The sequence below is a fragment of the Heloderma suspectum genome, chromosome 2 (genome assembly GCF_057233095.1).
Source record: "Heloderma suspectum isolate Gila_16-S chromosome 2, 16-S_ref, whole genome shotgun sequence".
Classification (NCBI taxonomy): domain Eukaryota; kingdom Metazoa; phylum Chordata; class Lepidosauria; order Squamata; family Helodermatidae; genus Heloderma; species Heloderma suspectum.
This window is the reverse complement of record NC_139459.1, coordinates 345375095-345396917: the sequence shown is the minus strand read 5'-3', so window position 1 is coordinate 345396917 and position 21823 is coordinate 345375095. Positions and strand designations below refer to the sequence as shown.

General features: G+C 45.7%; 1 protein-coding gene across 13 annotated transcripts in view; it reads left to right on the top strand.

The window, feature by feature from the left end:
* Positions 1 to 929: 929 nt before the first annotated feature.
* LOC146355340 (uncharacterized) overlaps positions 930 to 21823 on the top strand; it is a 27083-nt gene continuing 6189 nt past the window's right edge. For 3 of the 13 annotated variants that reach the window (XR_014787163.1, XM_084830544.1, XM_084830540.1), the window contains exons 1-4: positions 4538 to 13413; positions 15301 to 15384; positions 18901 to 19020; positions 20641 to 20765. Coding sequence is in view for 11 of the 13 variants with exons in the window: in XM_084830544.1 (XP_084686670.1) it covers positions 12945 to 13413; positions 15301 to 15384; positions 18901 to 19020; positions 20641 to 20765 (798 nt within the window). In the remaining 2 variants the exon portion in view is untranslated. Of the gene's footprint in view, positions 997 to 4537; positions 13414 to 15300; positions 15385 to 18900; positions 19021 to 20640; positions 20766 to 21823 lie in introns of those variants that run through there. The other 10 variants (XR_014787164.1, XM_084830550.1, XM_084830545.1 and 7 more) reach the window with 8 other exon arrangements.

Sequence of the window (21823 nt, the reverse complement as noted above, 5' to 3'; positions counted from 1 at the left end):
TCCTGCTCTGTCATATGGTTGTAACAGTGAGGGCTTCCCCTCAGAGCTTTGGCCTGCCTCACAGCAAAAGAAGCAAGATGGCAGTAGGCCCTCGGCTTGCTACCTTTTTCTCATTTCAAGGAATGGTTCCTTATTTATCAACCTTATTTATTTGTGAGATGCACTGTAACTGCAAAGAGCATTGTGAATACATTACAAGGACAGTACATTCTAATAAAGTACTGCTTTTCTGACACACGTAATTTCTGGTGTATTATTATTATTTATTTCATTTCTAGACTGGGCTGAGGCTGGACAGCCATCTGTCGGGGATGCTCTGACTTGGATTCCTGCACTGAGCAGCAGGTTGGACTCGATGGTCTTGTAGGCTCCTTCCAATCCTACTGTTCTATGATTCTAGACAGCCCAATAGCCGAAGTTCTCTGGGCAGTTCACAACAATTCACAGATACAATACAGCATAAAAGTTTAGAATATACAACATTTAAAACAATTTAAACAGTTAAAAAAACAAACAGTTTTTTCACAGGCTCATGATGTGTTCCTTATTTTGAAGCCATGCAGGTGGCGACCCTCGCAGCCCCCCCCATGCTCCTTCCTAAGCCCCATGTCATCTTTCTCGATAGGGGTAAGGCGACTGGATGCAGTTATCTTCAAACATTTCAAATCCAGGCCCCGCAAGTAGGGCCCATGAGTGCAAAGCACTCTCAGTTTTCCCAGTGGCTGCTATTTACATTAAAAAAAAACAACAACCCTACACCTCATGCAATTAAAGGCAACATCTAGTTTGGCCCTAATGTCACTTTCAAGCAGAGCTCACAATGTTTGGCCAGAGCCGACAGTAACCCAGGCGGAAGCCTGGCTCCATCGATCTTCTCCTGGACTAAGCATGTGAGTGTCAAAGGGAAGACTGCTGACTGTGGCAGAACCAGTGCAAAGAAGAGAGTTGTCTGTGTTGCAATGGCTAAGCTGTGGCTGTTTGTGATGCTGGCAGCGGGTGAGTAAAAGGGGCTATGCAGGAGCTGCTTCTCTAGCCAGAGAAAAGAAAGTTTATGAGCTTTCGGCAAGACTCAGGCTGCACAGTTTTTTCTGGATAGTACCACTCAGGCTGTGTGGGTCATTCCCAAAGTGAGTGTGGCAGGTGGAAGAGTTTCTGTGAGGCTTTTCATAGACTTGAACTCTCACCGCTGTGGCTGGTGTGTGTCTGTTTGCCATCAGCTCAGTGTACTGGCAGGCTGGGTTTGATCTATGACTTTTGGACTTTCCTCTGTCTAGACGCATGCATTGTGGAGTTACCAATGCGAAAACAGTGGCACGGAACTCCCTGCATGTCTTGGTTTACCCTTCCTTTGATCTTGGTGGGCTTTGACCATGTAGCCTGGAGTTATCAACAAAAGATTCAAAGCTGGATTCTCTATGGGTGTGGTTTGTTTAGGCCTTCCAAGGAGTTATCCCATGATTGCCTGATGGGTTCATTCCAGGAATCATTCCCTTTCCATGTCGGGGGTTGGAACCCTGTGAAAGGCTCATCTGGGTTAGGTACCCAGGAATCTAGATTCCCTTCCCTTGTGTTCAGAACCATGGCGAATGACAACAGGGAAACCACGTTGATAAGGATCTCAGTCATGGTGGTAGTTTTTAGCTTTGGACTGTTCTGAAATTACATAGAGCCTATAGCTACTGACCATCAGCTACATGATTTCTGAAGTGTGTAACCATTAAGCTTTTGCCATGGGATTTCCTGCAATAAAGAAATCTCACTGATTTGGGTGTCTGGTGTCAGATTGCCTGAGCATGTGCACTGGGGGGATTGGGAAGCCTGACAGTTTCGTTGACAGAAGGGGCCCTCCACCAGGGTTTGCAATTCCCACTTGCAGCCTGAAATGGCATAGCCCAGACAAAGCTTTAGCGCTGCCCATTTTACAAACTGGCAGAAAGAAAGACCGACCACACGACTTACGTTGTTTTGTTGTTTTTTACTCTTCCAGCTGTGCAATTGATAGTGTTCCCTAAAGATCCTAACTCAAATCTCACTTGATACGGGAGGGGTATGCGTGTGCTGAATTTGATTGGAGCAAAGTTACCGGGGGAAGGGGTGTTTTAATCCATGCTGTTAACATGTGATGCCCTTGTGTTGTTTTCTTGGTCAAAATCATGCCCCCTCTGAAGCTATTAGCCTGTTATGGGGTGGGTGGGGAAAATAAAAGCATAATATTTCTACCTACATTTGCCACCCAGTGTTTGTTTATTTGTTTATATATTAATTTATGACTTTTGTATGCTGCCTCATAGCATAAACAATACATAAACAGAAAAGTAATTGAAATACAAACAGAACATCACACCATGAAATCAAAAGCGACATGAAATATGACAGCAAAACAAAACTCACAGCACCCCAGTTAGAGTTTAAGGCAGAGAGGCCAAATCTATTATTTAAAAGGCTGGGGTGAACATAAAGGTCTTCACCTGGCACTGAAAAGATCACCGGGATGGCACCATGCGAACCTCTTTGAGAAGGATGTTCCATAACTGGGGGCTACTACTGAAAAGGCCCTCTCTCTAGTAGTCACCTGCTTGACTTCATATAGTGGGATTGTTTGGAGTAGGGCGTCTGAGGAAGATCTTACAGTTTGGCAGAAGGCAGTCCTGTGGTGCTAATAGCAGCTTCAGTGGTCAATTTAAATTGCAGAAACTGCAGGGGGGGAGAGTTAAATCCCCTTCCCCCAGTACTGCTGCTCCAATCAAATCCCCCCCCCCCCGCACTTGTTCTGAGTATGTGTGGTTTTTAATGTTTGGTGATGTGTCTGTGGATCTCTCACACCCCATGTGGTTTGGCCCTAAAATGGGCAAGAAGATGGACATGATGCAAGGAGAAACAGAAATCTTTAAAACAAACATTTTCTTTACAGTGGAGATAATCCATGCAGGGGGTGGGGAGAGGAAATGTTTACACAGCCACTTCTAAGATGTGGCTCAAGAATTTATTATGCAGAGACTCCTGGCCAGTGTACTCATCATGGCAAAATAAAAACCATGGTGCTTTTCTGCGTATACATACTAAAGAGGCTTCAGCCTTGCTCCTTTCAAAGTAATATGCCAGTCCTTGGTGGCCCACCACAGGCATACCACTTTGGGGGAAAGGTGAGTCCTTTAATACAAGGATGGGGAACCTCCGGCCCATGAGCCAGATCTGGCCTACCAGCTTCTTTCCCAGGCCCCAACCCATGATCTGTGCTAGAGAAAGGCAGCCTTTCTTAAGCGGTTAAAAGGAAAGGCAGTCATTTAATATGTACGGATGGGCTTTGTTCTCGACTTGAGCATCTCAAGTCTCTGCTCCCAGGAATTGTATACAGTGCACAATGTTCAAGAGCTGCCGAAAACATCCAACAGAGAAGCCTCCAGTTCCTTGCACACCCTTAATGCTGAGTTATTTATTTCTTTTAAAACATTTGCATCTCATCCCTCAGTATGGTCTACCCTCAGGATGGCTAACAAGTAATATATTATTAAAACATTTTTTAAAAAAAACATCAGGTAAAGCGTATTAAAGCAGCTGAGACAACTAAAGCATAGCAGCAGCATAATATACCAATTCAGTTGATCAAAGACCTGGGAACATAAAAGGGAAGGGTCATAGCTCAGGGTGGAGTACCTGCTTTGAATGCAGAAGGTCCCAGCTTCCATCCCCAGGATCTCCAGGTAGGGTTGGGAAAGAATCCTGCCTGAAACCCTCAAGAGCCGCTGCCCGTCAGTGTCGACAATACTGGGCTAGATAGACCAATGGTCTGTCTCAGTATAAGGCAGCTTCCTGTGTTCCTGTTTAAATCAGCCCTTTATTCAGAATCATGTGGACTGGAATCTTATTTTATTCTTCAAGGAAGGACCATAACTCAGTGGTTGTAGAACACCTGCTTTGCCTGCAAAAGGCCCCAAGTGCTATCCCTGGCATCTCCAGGTGGGCCTGGGAATGACTCCTGCCTGAAACCATGGAGAGCTGCTGCCAGTCAATGTAGACAATGTTAAGCTATGTGGTCCAGGGTTCTTATTCAGTATAAGGCCACTTGCTGTATTACTAAAAAGGTATTTGCTTGATGTTTAAAAGGCATAAGAGTGATCTCTTGGCAACCCTCTTCAGGGAGAGCATTTTATAGACCACAGTTGGAAAGGTCAGTTGCCCCCCACCTCACCAAGTGCACTGTCATCCATGAAGCCTTAAGCTTTATTCCCTAGTCCTCACCCCACCCCAACATGAAACGTACATCTCATCTGCATTTGTACTTAGACAGCTTCTGTTACTTTGCTCTTTGTCTCCCTCCCCTTTTCTTTTCTCCATTTTCTCTCACATTGGTCTTTTCTGTATGAGGCATTTATTGTGGTCTTGTCATTCCCTACTCATGGTTGTTTACAGGTTCCTTATATGACGACGTGACCCTTCAGTTTCACTTCTGTATCTAACCAGCATTTTCAGCAAGTTTTTTTAGAGCAGGGAAAATGCTGCATTTAATTGTGAAAGCAAAAGAAAGTGTAGCAGCCATATCAGGGGTCAGACTAAGTAGCCTCATGCAGTCTCATGCTTCATGTTCTTGCTGAGCTCTTTCTCCCTTGAATATATTGTTGTAAGCTGACGAGACACAGGAATTCCTTATCTTGTCAAAGGTCATACAATTGTATATCTTGTTCTCTGCTGTTCTCTTCTGTTCTCTCCTTATCATGGCTACCCTATAACCCAGTTCTTGTATTATAAACAATAGTGCTAAGAGAAGAAATGTTGAGGATTGCAACCCCATGCGGGAGGGAGAGGAGGAGCCGTTTCATATGTGTCACAATGTCTATAAAACCAATGTGCTAATGTAAATCGGGGCTTCTGGCTCTTTGGAAACGATTCCAGCCTTAAGCCCGCGCGTTAAATAAAGAATCTCTTTTTCCTTCACTCCGTGGTCTCTCTGACTCTGGGTTCTGCAACATAAATGGTGCCGTGACTCGGATGTGGCAGGCTCTGAGCCAGACAGGTGGCATTTGCCTGCTCTTGATCGCCGCACCAGGAGGACGAGCTCGGCGCATGCCTCCCTTTCTTGGCGCCACCGACCTTTTTGTCGAGTGAATGGGAGAAAGCCTGCACCGGGATCGCCCAAACGGCAGCGAGCAGCAAGAGAACCTTGGGAAGCGGAGGAAGGAACTTGAGCCCTGCCTATATCGCAGCTGCAATTGAGTTGAAACCCACATTGGAAGCCTTCAGGAGAAAGGCAAGTATATGGGAAAAAGAGGGCCCCGCCTTTAGGGAGAAAGGCCACTGGGCAGAAAAAAAGAGGGCCCCGCCTTATGAAGAAGGTCAGTGTTGGTGGTATACGTATACAAAAGAACCTACTCCTTGCGGGTAGAAGGGGGGCCTGATCACACCCCCGAGTGGGCGCCAGTACCTAGCACGCCAGTACTCAGTAGGAAGCTGAGGAAGCTGGGGAAGCCGTTTTCCGCTCTGGTAAAAAGTGGGAAAAGTGGGTGGCAGGGACATATGGATGTAGTGGAGAGATTGATGATTGTGTGAGTGGCTACTGCGGTTTCTGACGCATACCGTTGACCGTCCGGGTGCCCAGGCCAGTAGCAAAGTGCGTGGTGTGAAAAATCCTCTTGTGTCGGCCAGTGAGACCCCTTACTCACTGACCAATTCCCATTCCCTAATTGTGTCTGTCTTCAATTTAGGAGGGAGGCTATGGGTGGTGGGGGAAGCAAACCTTGCACCCCCTTGAGATGTATGTCAAACAAAGAAAGAAAAAGGTGTTTTTTTAAAGATTCAGAATAGAAAGAGAAAACAGCAAAAAGCTCAAGGTCGAGCTGAGAGGAAAAAAAACAAGATCTGAGGCTGTTAATTAGAAAAATGTTGCAGGACAGTCTGGCTTTTAACAAAGCGTGGGAGCGTGAGAGTGTAAGGCCAAAGAAGTAGCTGTTAGCCTAGCGCGCCGAGAGAGGGGGGGCAGGAAAATTGCCCACAACGTTCTGAGTTGTGCAACATCATCACCTCGCCTAATTGAGATGAAATCCCTAAGAAATGGAAACTGAAAATGAAGACCCAGAAGATGAAGGCAAAATAGAAAATAAAGGTGAAGAATCAGCCCCCAGAGCACAGGCTAGACCCCTCTTCGAGTGAAAAGTGTGCCATAAGACTGTCCCAAAGCAGAATAAAGCGGAAAGACCACGTTGAAGATCTCTGTCAAGGTAACCGTGTTTAGCTTTGAACTGTGTTAAAATTGCATAGAGCCTGTAGCTACTGACCATCAGCTATATGATTTCTGAAGAGCGTAACCATTAAGCTTTTGCCGTGGGATTCCCTGCAATGAAGAAATCTCACTAATTCGAGTGTCCAGTGTTACACTGCCTAAGTGTGTGTGCTAAAGAGACCGAGAAACCAGACAGCATGTTCCTGGCCAAGCCAAAATCGCGCTACTACCATGCTCCTGAAAGCTGCAATAAACTGTGTAAGCTGGGAGACCCAACCTGATTGAGAAGAAAAGAAAATATTGGAGCAACTGTCTTAAAAAACAATGAGATCTGTGTAGCTGGCTGGCTGACGCTGTCAGTGATGTTACAACTTTAAATTAAGACTGTTTTCCTGTTTGAGACCCCAGCGAAGAAAGCTGACCCGAGTTATTTGTTGCCCGTGCCAAAGCAAGAATTTGGTGGCCCTGTACCTCATCGTGTCCTGTTTTGAGCTTGGGATTTACAAATACAAACAAACTGAGAAGCTTGCCTTTGAAGTCCTGCAAATCACCCCACCGCCTTCCCGAAGATTAATGGCTGCCTGAAAAATGCAAGTATAAAGCGATGCCCATCACCCCCCAGCGTCCTGAGTTTCGGCACTCAGTGTTTCAGTGCTTTTGTGTACCAGGTTAGAAAAGAAAAAAAGAAAGAGTAAGTTTTTAAAATGTCTGTGAGAAAACCTGAAAGTAAAATAAAATAAAAAAGTAAAATAAAATTTACAGAGGAGTTGCCCAGGTTAAAGTGTCACGGCTAGAGAGCTGAGCTGTGCCGCTCTGTTTAGACAGAGGCCTTGCTAAAAAGTTAAAGGCCCTTGTCTGTCAGAAGGGGTGTAGGGCCACACTTTCCCTTTTTAAACTCATGCAAAAGTAGAGAGCCTTTGCTGGAAACATCGCATCTTCATTGCCCAGAGCCGTCTCTGTTTGCTTCCATCAATGTCTGGGCTTTTTAGAGACACTCTGCACATGAACTAAAATTTTAAATTGTCAAAGACTTGCCATGGACAGTGCTGTGAAGCTTTTGATAAACTTGAACTCTCATCGCTGTGGACCATGTGTCTGTGTTTGTAGTCAGCTCAGTGTACAGCAGGCTAAGTTTGATCTGTGACTTTTAGATTTCCTTCTGCCAGAACTCATGCAGCATAGAGTTGCCGATGCAAAAATGGTGACCTAGAACTCTGCGTGTGTGGGTATGCCCGTCCCTTGATTTTGATGAGCCCTGAGCTTTCAGCCAGAAGACCAGTATAATTGCTGGATCTGCTCCATCATGCCTTACCATGCAAGAAGTGTTTTCCATTCATTGTGTTAAATTGCAGAAAAAGTTTGTTGTATATATTTTATGATTTCTTAAATATCATAAAATATATGTGATATTTGCAGATTAGTGTTAGTTGCAACTCCAAATAATACTAAGTGTGGTTCCCAATAGATGACAAGAAAAGAAAGACAAAAGCAAGTAGAAAAGAAGGAATAGAGAAAGTAGCAGACAGATAGAGAAGAGAGGGGAAAAAAAAAGAAAGAAAAGGCAAAAGGCAAAGAAAAAACATTTGTAAAAAAGAAGCGTGGCCATAGTTGCCCCCAGGGTAAATTAAAAGCAGCTGATTGTGCCTGGAGCTTATTACCTGGGGTAAAGTAGCCACAATAATGTAATAGTTCTTTAAGATAAAGAAAATCTAACTAGAAGGAGAAGAAGAGCCTATCCCAAATGTGTGTCATTGGGACTAGTGTAAGGCAGAAAGGTTTAAGTAAGTTTAACTTGAAAAAGACTAATAAAGAAACAAGGCTGGTGCATAGAGCAGAAAGTTTTATATAAAAAGTTTGAAACATGATCTGCAATACAGGCAGATCAGCAAAGAAAAAGAAAGCAAAAGAAAGAAAAAATTTGTCTTCCCATACTAATAAATAAAAAGTGTTATCAAGCACTTTGGGAAGCGAAGTTGTTTACAGGAAGCTGTGCCTGAGAACCAAACACTTCTAGCCTATGCTGAAAATGTTTGCTAGTGTTATGGGTAACATGTATAGTATAAAAACCCATTTAGTGCAATAGCTCGTGGTTCAGAGAAGCTGTCTGATCCAAAAATTAAGTACGCCTGTGTGCTGTAAGTTACCCAATAAAGTCTCCTTGTAAGTAACCCCCCCCTGCTGGAATCCCAAAACACAAGTGCGGCTAGAGCGCCTCACCCAGTATCAAACCCTGCTGTTAAAAGCCATGAAAGCAGGTATAAAGAAGTCAGTTAATATGACCAAAGTGTCTAAAGTGCTGCAAGGTGCCACCGAGGCCCCAGAGCGTACTTGGAGCATCTTTCAAATGCCTATCGCCAGTACACCCCCCTCGACCCAGAGGCCCAAGAAGACGTAAACGAAAAAAGAAAAGAAGAAGACCCGGCAGAGGCAGAAGATTCTTAAAAAAAGAACCAGTGTGCCCAGTGTGGACAAGATGGACATTAGTGGCATGAATGCCCAAATAAAATAAATCAAATACACAAAGGAAAAAACCAAAGAGGCCAGAATGGGCGAAGAGGGAGACAGCTTGAGAGGGGCCGTGATATTGACTGTGAGGGGCCGTGACATTGACTTCATAATTGACACTGGAGCAGCATCAAGAGCAAGCAAACGTTAGCCTTAAACAAGAAGTCCAAACACTGAGCAAAGGTCTTCAAGCCCAGCGTCGCTTTGTCTTAAAAAAATAAGCCCCCAATTCCCATCACAGAAGTTCATCCTTTCCAACCAAGAGTTAAAGTATGAGTTAAAGAGGGAAAAATAACCCTTTGACTCCCAGATAGAGAAGACTGAAAACTGTCATACTTTCCACCCCCGCAGCTATGAAAGCAGCTAGAGTTAAACCCTAGATACATTGGACACGAGTCAAGAGAGCGAGAGGGGGAGAGTAGACTATAAACAGAAATCCTGAAAATCCTTTAAAAATCATTCTGAAAAAGCAGTAAGAAGACTCAGGCTAGACCTTACTGTGGACACCCCAGGAGACTGTCCCCCTGCGTACGGTCAGACCTGCAACTGGAGAATTGAAGAAGGGGACTAGACCCTACTGCAGCTTGCCAGGTGAATAGCTGCCCAGCGTACGGTCAGATCCCAAAGAAGATCAAACATGCGTGTTGTAGTGTTAGTAGTGTTGCATTGTGTTTCCTTAATAAGGTGCAAAAAGGGGGGTCTGCCCCTGGAAAAAGAAGTTTGTCCCAGGGATTTGCTGATAATTACTGGCTTCACCTGGCTAACATCACGAGAGTAAAACATTTTTGTTTGCCAAGAGGTATACCTGCAAACAGGCTTATTAGCTCTTGCCTAATACCTGTCTGTAAACATCCTGGGAACATTCAAAAAGATACCATGTTAAAAGTTTATGGTGTAAGTTTAACTTATTCCCAAAATGCTAATTGGGGCGTGGTTGCAAAGATCCTACCCCCTACAGAGTTCACTCTACGCACCCCCATCATTGCTGAAACAAATGCTACGTGTGCACGAATGCTTAATTGTCAAAAATTTTCCAGAAAATATAAAGCTATCCCTGGCCCCCTTCCACTGAAATAAAATTCAAAACATATCTTTTAATGATGCCCACATACTTTTGCCTCATGGATGGTTTTAGACATGTAATTCCCGCACTTGGTCATTCATTCCTGCCAACTTGTCTGATAACCACCCATGTTGCCTCAGCCACCAATTGAACTGGTGCCAATTCTTCCCCTGTAGCCTGAAAAAATCCGTCAATGGCAGCCTCGAGCACTCCAACTAACTAAAAATTGTAATAGTCATGTGCAGTTATATTTTGACTCAAAAAAAATTGGCCTTAGCAATGTCACTAGTTGGGGTTCCAGGTTTAGCCTTGGCTGATGGTCTGGAAATCAACCGGTTAGCTTGCAGCTTAGCCAAAAGCATAAATGCCACCTCACAGGCATTGTCATTGTTAAATAAAGAGTTGCGTGATCTAAGAGGTGCAGTTCTAGAAAATAGAGCTGGTATAGATTACCTCTTCCTTCTTCATCATTTAAGTTGTGAGACACACCAAAAGCTCTGTTGTTTTAACTTAACTGATAATGGCAATGCTGTAGATGAACAGATCAACAAGCTGCACAATATAGTAGCTAACAAAACAATAAGACAAAACAATTAGCTCAATTAGTTAACCCCTTGGCTTCCAGATCTTAGCTAGCTTAAAAGCATTGTTCATCCTAATTCTACCAGTATTGTTCATAAAAGTTCTGTTATGTCTCTGCGTTCCTTGTCTTATGCGCTGTTTAACCAATCTGTTTTATGTCTCAGCTAGTAAAACTGCTGCCCTCTATGCTCTAATAGCCCAACAAGAGGCTAAGTAATATGTATGTCACAAAAAGCTTTGTATGGTTATCAAAAATGCTATAATTGTAATGAAATTATGCATTTAAGGGGGGAATGTAGCAGCCATATCAGGGGTCAGACTAAGTAGCCTCATGCAGTCTCATGCTTCATGTTCTTGCTGAGCTCTTTCTCCCTTGAATATATTGTTGTAAGCTGACGAGACACAGGAATTCCTTATCTTGTCAAAGGTCATACAATTGTATATCTTGTTCTCTGCTGTTCTCTTCTGTTCTCTCCTTATCATGGCTACCCTATAACCCAGTTCTTGTATTATAAACAATAGTGCTAAGAGAAGAAATGTTGAGGATTGCAACCCCATGCGGGAGGGAGAGGAGGAGCCGTTTCATATGTGTCACAATGTCTATAAAACCAATGTGCTAATGTAAATCGGGGCTTCTGGCTCTTTGGAAACGATTCCAGCCTTAAGCCCGCGCGTTAAATAAAGAATCTCTTTTTCCTTCACTCCGTGGTCTCTCTGACTCTGGGTTCTGCAACAAAAGCAGGATTTCCTCTTCTGTATTTGCTCTATTCTGCTATACCACAGTGCCACCTAGAGGTTATGTAGCAAAAAGCAGGAAAGGAAAAGCTCCTCATCTCATGCTTGGATCTCAATTGTGCAATGAAACCAAAAGTAGATACAGTGGATTAACAGCCAATTAACAGCCTCATGTAGAAAAGCTCATTGTCAATAGGTAAAATGTAAGATCCTTGCATCAAGGACCTATATTTTTTGTCTGGTAAGCACCATGTCCATTGATGCTGCTATATATAACACTGGCCTTGAAGTTTATTTTATTCTTTATTACATTTCTGTACCACCCATTTGCTGACATTCTCTGTGTGGTTTACAAGACAAGTTCAACCTCTCCAAGGGCCCAATGCATAATTGTAAATCACCTCAGGTATAATAATAATAATAATAATAATAATAATAATAATAATAGGGACCCCCTCCTGATTTTCATCAGGCCTGAAAGGGGGTGGTACTATTTTAAACCTTCCTTTTCCTCTTATGATCCTAATGAATACCACTCCTCTCCCCATGCAACTATGAACCTTAGCAAAAAAAAGTTCCTATTGGTGCCAATGGGAACTTTTTTTCTAAGTCTAATAGCCACGCAGGGGTGTTGTTTTTGTAGGGATCAGGTTTGGGGAAAGGTTAAACTTCCCCTTCCCCATTTGCTACAGGACTGATGAAAATCCCCATTCACTATTAATGTTATTTTTTTACCCTGAAGTGGTTTCTTATGATACACTTACAACGCAATCATTTTCATGTCTATTCAGAAGTAAGTCCCATTGAGTTCAATGGGGCTTACTCCCAGACAAGTAGGTACAGGATTGCACCCTTAGGACCACATCTTTAAGAAGAATTCAGATAAATTGCAACGGGTTCAGAGAGGGGCAACAAAGGTGAATAGGACACTAGAAACTAAGTCCTGTGAAGAAAGATTGAGGGAGCTGGGTATATTTACGCTTGAGAAAAGAAGACTGAGAGGGGACATGATAGCATCTTTCATGTACCTTAAAGGGTTGTCACCCAGAAGATGGCCACAACCTGTTAACTGTCATCCAAGACTAGGACACAAAATCATGGGCTTAAGTTACAGGAAGGCAGATTTCAGTTGAACATCAGGAGAAACGTCCTAACAGAGCAGTCAGACAATGGAACCGACTGCCTAGGGAAGTGGTGGGCTCTCCATTGCTGGGGGTATTCAAGTAGAGACTGGACAGCCATCTGTCAGCGATGCTTTAAACTGGATTCCTGCACTGAGCAGGGGGTTGGACTTGATGGTCTAAATGGCCCCTTCCAACTATGTGGGTGTCATCACATGATGCAGAAATCCCACGATTGCACTGGGACTTTCTGCCTCCATTTCCTTCGCAGGATCATGATGCACTCCATTTCTACCCCCTTCCCCCCTCCTTTCTCCCTTTATCTGGGAGTTCTATATGTTTCTATATGTTTCATTTTTTCAGCCACAAGATGGTACTGTGGACTAGCTCTTCTTATTGCGTTTTTTTTTTAATGGAAAAATTAGAAATGGATCTGTTTATTACTAGTTTATCTCCATTTCAAATTAACCCTTGAAATTGCTTGGAAAGGATGAGAGAGGCACTGGAGGTTGACGTCATGTACAGGACCTGCAAACGTCTGTGACTGACCAATCTCAATTGCAGGAAAAAAGCCCCGTGTGATGACACCCTGTGATTCTATGATCTAGTTTGACCTGAAATCCACAAATGCAAAGTACCTTCCACTGTTTGCCAGTGTTGATCTTCCTCTTCCATCCGGAGGAGTCTCCTTCACTGGTGGTATTTGCCTGCAAGCTGGGGGAAGATGCTTTCTGGTGGCCTAACCCCAGGAGTCAGGCTTTCCCCCACAACTGCTATCCACTTCCCCTATCCTCTCATCTTCCCAGGCCCTACCGCACCCCTTGTATTGACTGTGCCTGAATCTACGATTTCCATCTCAGCCGGAAATACAGCCTTGCTCCCTGCCTCACTGAACTTTTCGACTTCACTGCCAAACTACTTCCAGGTGCGGTGGCATTTTGTTACTGGCACTCAGTTGATGCTGATACTCAAGGCTGATAACTGCATGGGACAGAACGGTACCAGATACTGGAGGGACTCCTGTGAGATCAGCACCAAGAAGACCATGGGATACAGGCATCGTGCAGCATTTTCTGAGGAGGCTTCGCTGTTGCTCCGGGATGTGAGAGTGGAGGACTCTGGAATTTATTGCATCACCTTGCTGGCTTTGGGCGTGAAGTTGTCAGCCAATATCAACCTAACAGTGACCAATGGTAAGAGAACTGGGGAAGGAAGGTCTGCACCATAAAGTGACCTTATGGCTCACTTGGTTTGCATGTGGCCTTCAATTGTTAAAACCAGCCAAACTAATGTATTGGATTTGGTTTGGGAAGAATGCCAAGGAGTCAGGTGTGAATTTACCCAGAGTCATATGCAGTATTTAATGGCATAAGTATACTAATTTGTTAGAGCAGTTGGCAGTTTTCATGATTTTAGAGTTGGTTCTCATGTATGTGAATACAACTATATACTTTTTGCTACTAAGAGAAACTAACAGACAATGCACAGTAGTTGCTTTGCACAGCTCTGCATGGTCTGTACTTTCTGAACTGATAAGGATGCTCCTTTCTCTGTTCCAAGAGGGAAAGGCCTTGGTAAAGGCAGGCGGGCGGGCGGGGAGTGTGGGTGTGCTTCCTGACAATTTCCTAACTCAGTGAGACCAGGCCCTTTAAAATCCTGAGCAAATTGGCTTGCCATCTGTTCTCATCTGAGGGGAAAGGTACACCACCTGCTCTGATAACCAGCCCCGTTGGATGGCATCCATCTCCTCCCTGGGAGCTGGGGTGACTGAACTGAGAGTTAAGGATCTGTAAGCTTTCTTTTCTTCCCTGCATCCATTTACCATCAATAAACTCTTATCATTCTTTTACACAAGTGGACTTGAGTCATATTGGTATCCTTGAATCTGTTTAGTGTGTGCGTCTGGGCTAGACCAGGCCCCAGTTTAACACACTAGACACAATGCAAGAGATACAAAATTTAGATCTCCTATGTTTGTTTGTTTTTTAATTAAAAGCAGCCGAGGGAGCCCTGAATCAGATTTGGACCACAGCAGTGAGGGGTGTGGTGAGGGATAACCCTTTCCCTTATCGCCACATTCCTGATTAAAATCACACATGCACGCACCAAAGCTGCTATTTCCCTGCAGGGTAGGTATACTTGTATACCTACATACAAGTATATAGGTATCTCTTAAGTCAGGGTTGGGCAACCTGAGATTCTCCAAATGTTATTGGATACAACTCCCACCATTCTGACCGTTGGCCTTGCCGACTGGGACTGGTGGGAGTTGCAGTCCAAGAACAGCTGGAGGCCACAGGTTCCCCACCCATGCTCTCATTTTTCTTCCTTGGACCAAATAACAGCCTTTTAGGAGGGCTAATTTTAATCAGGAAAACAATATGAGGCTAAGCTTGTGCTGCAGTCCTGACTGATTCAGGAGATGGCTAGCTGGGCATGTACCTGGTTACAGATGCTTGTTTTATTATTTTTGTTTTTAAAATGCATTAACTTTGTCTGCAACAAAATGGTGCTTATTCCCAAGTAAATGTGTTCAGCGGTAGGGCAGTAGAAGCAAATTCCGTTTTATTCCTGCAGTCACGATGGTGCTGTGACTTAGCTGGGTTTAAAATGTGAATCTGCATATGTTCAGAGTATTTCTTATTTTATCAGGGCTGTCAAACAGTGTATGTTTTCTTTTCTTTTCCTTTTTGCTGGAACACAGGGGTGGGCAACTTGTGGCCCTCCAGAAGTTGTCAGACTGCATCTCCCATTGGCCCTAGCCAGTGGTGAGGGATAATAGGAGTTGCAGACCGAGAACATCTGGAGGGCCACAAGTTGCCTGGCCCTTCTCTAAAATCTCAGAAATGTAGAAGTAGTTGTAAAAGATGGAATGACTGTGTAGAGGAGATGGGGTGGGAAGAAAAGAAATGTTAATTGTGTACTTTACAATTGAAATAATATACATGGCCATCCAATCCCCCCTCTCCAAAAGACCATTAAATCCAGGTTCTAAAACTATGTAGCTGCATCAGCAAAAATAGAATCTTTCATGCATTAAAAACAACAACAAAGTAATATCATTTTGAAAATTTTAACAGAAACAAGCAATACTCAATACAATGATGAAAGTTCTGATGATCAGAGAAGAGGAATACATCCCAGCAAAAGTACAGGAGAAACAGGTCAGTTACAGAGAAGGGAAATAGATGGGGAAAGGATAAACTGGGAAGGAAGGGAGAGGGAAAAAGAAAGATGTGGGATGCTGGGAAAGGGAACAGGAACTGATCAGTGTTTTTCAGCGGTGTACAGTCTGAAAGCCACTGATCTGTTGTGGTCCTCAGAAGTATGCTTATCACTTGTTCACCAGTGAGGTGAACAATAACATCAATAACGGCAGACCAGCCACTGAAAGCCAGTCTTTTTAATTTAGTTTAATTTTGTTTAACTTTGAGTTGCCTTTCCCGCCTAAGACCAAGTCTGCATACCTTAGGGTGGCCAGATGCGAAAGAAGACATGGCTCCTGCCCCTTTAAATAGTTATACAGAAGAGGGGATTTCAGCAGCTGTAAGCCCATGCTGCAACATGGGCTTACAGCTGCATTTAGGTTAAACTAAGGGTTTTATGGCTGCAAGTGGAGTCCACTATGCCATTTGCGGCTGTATTCCTCACAGCGATACGGTAATGGAGGCCACCATTACTGTAGTGGAAGTGGTCCGGAGCCAGCGTGTGGCTCTACAAAATCGCCGCAGAGCGGAGCCGCTCCAGAGGATTCCCGGGGGGGGGGGGGACAGATTCTCTCCCCCCCAGCGGACAATGCCGCGGATCAGACGGTAAGCAATCCGTCCATCCCTGGTGTGTGTAAGCTTTAAAAATTAATAAAATACTGAACAAAGTTTTAATCTAACTACAATGTTCAGGCCCTTCAAAAATAAAAACACAGCAGTCAATAATCAGGATTTAATCCAGAGGCTATATGCATGTCAAAGGAATAAAGACAGAGGAAGCAGATGTCATGGAAAGCCTGGAACAAGGGTAGGGAACCTGTCCCCCCAGCCCCAAGTTGCTGGATCACAACTCCCATTATCCCTGTCCATTGATCATGCTGGCTGGGGCTGATAGGAACTGTAGTCCAACAGGATCTGGAGGGCCACAGGTTCCCCAGCCCTGGCCTAGAGAACACACCAGTCCAAACACTAGGCAAGAACTATGGTCTCCCTCCAACCAGAACAGAACACCCACAGGAAAGTCCTGACTCCAAGCCGATACAATGAACTCCAGCGCCACCTAGTGACTGAAACGCACAATGACACTATCAGAGTAAAGCTTCCCTGCAGCAACAGAACTAAAACACATTGGCAACCTTACACCCCCTGCTATTTCTAGGTACATTTGTGAACAACTTTAGTCTGCCCTATGAACACAGGAAGCCGCCTTATACTGAGTCAGAGCACTGGTCTATCTAGCCCGGTATTGTGGACACTGACTGGCGGCAGCTCTCCAGGGGTTCAGGCAGGAATGTTTCCAGCCCTACCTGGAGATGCCAGGGGTTGAACACCAGGGACGTTCTGCACGCAAAGCAGGTGCTCCACCACTGAGCCACAGTGCCTTCTGAAACCGGGGTCAGTAGCACAAGGGAGAACCCTCATGAGCACCTTGATGGTCCACATTGGTCAGCCTAGTGCTACAATTGCATTTTCAGTCAGAAAAATCACCACGAATCAGGTCTTTAAAAAGACAGGTGGACAACAGGGAAGACTATGGAATGCAACACTGTGGCAGCGATGTCATCTGGATTCTCCGTAACAGCCAGTGGTGTCGTGGAGCCAGGGCTCACAGGATGGGAACAAACACCAGCACTTTTGTATCAGCAGGGACGCTGAGGTCACCTGCCACCCCCTCTGAATTCCCTGCTCCCTCTGAGCTTAGCTGCAGTCATTGCAGTAGCTGGGGTAAAATTAATTTTTCCAGCAACCATATAACGCCAGACTGCTCACTTGAGGGAAGGATATGAAAGGCAAAACTGAAGTACTTTGGCCACATCATGAGAAGACAGGACACCCTGGAGAAGATGCTGATGCTAGAGAAAGTGGAAGGCAAAAGGAAGAAGGGCCGACCAAGGGCAAGATGGATGGATGATATTCTGGAGGTGATGGACTCGACCTTGGGGGAGCTGGGCGTGGCGACGGCCGACAGGAAGCTCTGGCGTGGGCTGGCCCATGAAGTCAGGACAGCTAAGACCCGTCAGCTTTACAAAAGACCTGCTCCCGCTGGAAATAAAAATAAAAACCACAGGAACTCTCTGGCTGACATGCATCAACACAGCTGCCTGCATTTCTGGACTCTCCTTGGGGACATGGCTGACGGGGGCTGTCACGAGGAGGGCCTGCAGTCCAAAACTGACCACTGCGCTACTGCTAAATAGCTGAACTAACGACCGACGCGCATTCCACAGCAAATAGCGTGGAAGGCTTGCGCCCTCTCTCCCGCCGCTCCCAACGTGTCGCTGGGCAACCCCCCCCCCCCCCGGGCCTGCGCAAAGCGAGGAGCCCGCACGAGGCGGCGGGTTGGGCACGGCTAGCTGCTCCTCCTCTGCTTCGCTTGCCACTGCTGCCACCCGAGGCCTGAGCGCCAGGGTCTCGTCCGCTCGGTGCCCGCCGGCTGCTGCCCACCCCAGCGCACCACCCGCACCCTGACTCTGCCGCGGCCCCTCCCCTCTGCCGCCGCCGTCCGCGCGCCTGGCTCCGTCCCCGAGACCCCGCTGGAGGGCTTTTCCCGCCCCGCTCAGGCTCCGGCCTGCTGCTGCTGCGGAGGAAAGGAGGGGCTGCAGCGAACTGCAGGCCCCTCTCTTTCGCAGCTCGGCGCCTGGGCCTGGGCGGGGAGGGAGGGAAGAGCCGACTCGAGGACGGGGCGGCAGCAGCCCCCGGGCGAGCCGCCCCGCGCCAGCTCGGCCCGCAGCGCGCCTGTCCCGAGCAGCCGCCCGCCGCGCCAAGCGGAGCGCAGACGCGTCGCGGGAGCGTCCCGGCAGCGCCAAGGTGTGTAGGACATTAAGGGGGAAAGCACGTTACGGATAGACGCCCAGCGCCCTCGGCTAGTGTCGGTCCTTCGCAAAGCGAGTCGCAGAAATGATAAGAGCTGTTTGAAATTTGATCTCTGATGAATAAATGTCTGCTGCACCTGGCTCTCTTCCTGCTGTTCTTCTAAAGCTCCCCCCCCCCCCGGTCTTTTTTATGTTTGTACTGAATCCGTTCCAAAGAGAAATTTTATTATAAACAGAACAGTTTGCATACACATATTTTTTTTAAAAATAAGACTACCCTTAACAAACCAATGGCATTCATGTCTTAAATGTTGCATAGCTGTTTGAAACTTAATTCTTGATTATCTGAAATTATTATGGCTCCTTTTCTTCACACCCTTTCCATCACAGAATCATAGAATAGTAGGGCTGGAAGGGGCCTACAAGACCGTGGAGTCCAACCCCCTTCTCAATGCCTTTTGGAAGTAAGGGTATGGAGATGTGAATGGCCAGACTCTTGTGAAAATATGCCCCATTGTTTTGAACCTTTTATTTTTTAAAAAAAACTTATAAAGCTGATTTCCACACTCTTAACTGAGGTGAGATGGGGCAGCGGGGGGGGGGGGGCTCTCATTACTGCATCACCCTTAAAACTCCCGATGCTTCAACTTGTTCTTGGCAGTTCTCCAAACTGTACTCCAGCACCAGCGTCCAGAGCCAGCTAGAACGCCATTCAATCCCACTCCCACAGTTCCAGTGCAGGAAAGGAGAACAGGGCCACAGCGACACACCAGCAACTTCAGTAAGTGTGTTTAGGATTGGTGCCTTTTTGTGCTTTGCAGTGCAGGGGTGGGGGGAGAAATTTGGACCTGATATCTGAGTAATGTATATGAGAGCCAGTGTGGTGTAGTGGTGAGAGTGCTGGACTGGGAGCTGGGAGATCTGGGTTCTAGTCCCCACTCAGCTGTGGAAGCTCACTGGGTGACTTTGGGCCAGTCAGACTGTCAGCCCAACCTACCTCACAGGGTTGTTGTGAGGATAAAATGGAGAAGAGGAGGATAATGTAAGCTGCCTTGGGTTCTTTGCAAGAGGAAAAAAGGTGGTATATAAAGGCAATAAATAAATAATAGTGTATGATAGTCCGTGCATTGGGAGGCAGGGGAACACAGAGCATAGGCATGGCGGAAGTGGGGAAGATGCAATTTTCTGGTTTGCCTCAGAGAGCAAAATGTCTTGGGCCGGCTCTGAACCAACTAGCCTTCCCTAGGCATTGACCTGGAGGAAAGGATTAAGCACGTCCATCAGGGGTGTTGCTAGATTTGGGGACCAGGCCGATAGGACACCAATCTGTAAATTTAGAAAGAATGATTAGGATTTATTTGAATTTCATAGAAGGCAAAGCCAGCCAATTAATTTCCCATTGAAAGCACAGCAAATACAATAAATTCTTTAATTAATTTGCACCCCCCACCAGTTCATCCTAAATTACTAGTTCCTCTTCGATTAATTTGTGAACAATTAATTTGTAAAAAAAATGCACAAAAAAGAGTGGCTGGTAAGGTGTATTTTTAATGAACCCTTTCAACCTCTCCCCCCATGCAATTAAGCTTTTTCAATGGGATTTCTTTGGGGGGGTACAGCATGTAAGAAGGGTTAACCGTTCCCTCTCCAGTTGTGTTCCACCTTGAAAATTGCCCCTTGTATGACAATTGACCAGAGGAAAAACCTTTTCATTGGCATCAATGGGCACTCAGGGTTCTGGGTAAAATATCTGGGGCACTGGTAAATAGATTTGGGGCTGGAGCCCGTTGGGCCCAGCCCCAGCAATTCCCCTGAGGCCCATCCTCTGGCTGCAGTTTGAAGGCTCCTCACCCATATTGTGAACTGCTCAGAGAGCCACGGCTATTGGGCAGTATAACAATGTGATAAATAAATACATATTCCCAAAGAGAGCGCTCCTAGGAGGGATTACTCCAAAATTCCCAGGACATGAGGCCCCTGCTCCCTGCAGGTGTCTTGTGATCCCTTCCCTTGCTCCAGTTGGAAGTTACCTTAGAGGTCATGTAGTTCAACCCCCTGCTCAGTACAGGGTCTGCAGTGCAGGATGTGACAGCAGCATCCCTCACAGATGACTGCCCAGCTTCTCCTTAAATGCCTCCGTTAGATGAGAGCCCACCACCTCCCGGGGGGGTCTGTTCCACCGTAGAACAGCTCTCATCATTCCGAAGTTTCTCCTAATGTTTAGCTGAAATCTGCTTCCCTGCAATTTCCACCTGTTGGTTCTTGTCCTGCCCTGCGATTCAAGAATGTGCATCTTGAGGAAGGGCTGGAATGACCTCCACTTCCTTTGGCAACTGTCCCCCATGTATGTGAGCTACAAATAATAATAATGGAGGTGATTCTGCCCATTTCTTCTCTGCAGCGGATGAGGACGTTCCTGTCTCTTTAGTGACGACAGACAGTGACAGAGACTATATGCTGTCCAATATCATCCGGCTGAGCTTAGCTGGTCTGGTCCTCTGTCTCCTCGGGCTGATAACAGCAGAGGTAAATGACTTTTTCCTTGTGTGTCTAACCAAGCCATTCGTAATGTTTCATGTTCCCCTTTCCCTTCGCAGTGGAAAGCTCAAGGCAGCCTTTACAAGTGATTTCCATGGGGAAAGAGAACATTGGGAACATAACAGGCTCTGCTGTCGTATTCAAAATATTTATTAAAATGGAATATATTTAAAATATACAAGAGGAGCAGGCATTATGAGGTTTCCTTCCAAAGCAATCACACAGGCAGTGCTTTGCTATTTCTGCAGGAACCTCAGTTCAGACCCACAAGGCAGCTGGCTGTGATCACAACCAATTCCAAACTGATTCTTCCAAATATATCACCAGTCTCCAGTCAAACTGGACCAGCCCTCATCCCTTGTAGGAGAATGTGTCTTCCTGTGGCATGGCTTGAAGTGTTTCATGTTGTAGCTAATTGGAGTGTGAGTGCAGAATCATGAGGACTGGAATCTTGCTTTATTTCTAGAGACAGGACCGTAGCTCAGTAGAATGGCCAGATGCAAAAGAGGACAGGGCTACCGCCCCTTTAATAGTTGTACAGAAGAGGGAATTTCAGCAGGCATAGCCTGTCATTCAAGCCACACCTGCTGCAGTTACCTCTTCTACACAACTATTAAAGGGGCAGGAGCCTTGTTCTCTTTTGCACGTGGACACCCTATAGCTTAGTGGTAGAGCACATGCTTCACATATGAACAGTCCCAGGTTCAATCCCCAGCATCTCCAGGTAGGAGGTCAAATCAGTCCATCCTAAAGGAAATCAACCCTGAGTGCTCATTGGAAGGACAGATACTGAAGCTGAAGCTCAAATATTTTGGCCACCTAATGTAAAGAGGAAACTCCCTGGGAAAGACCCTGATGCTGGGAAAGATTGAAGGCAGAAGGAGAAGGGGACGGCAGAGGATGAGGTGGCTAGATAGCATCACCGATGCAATGAATATGGACTTGAGCACGCTCCGGGAGAGAGCGCAGGACAGGAAGGCCTGGCGTGCTATGGTCCACGGGGTCACGAAGAGTCGGACACGACTGAACGACTGAACAACAACAAC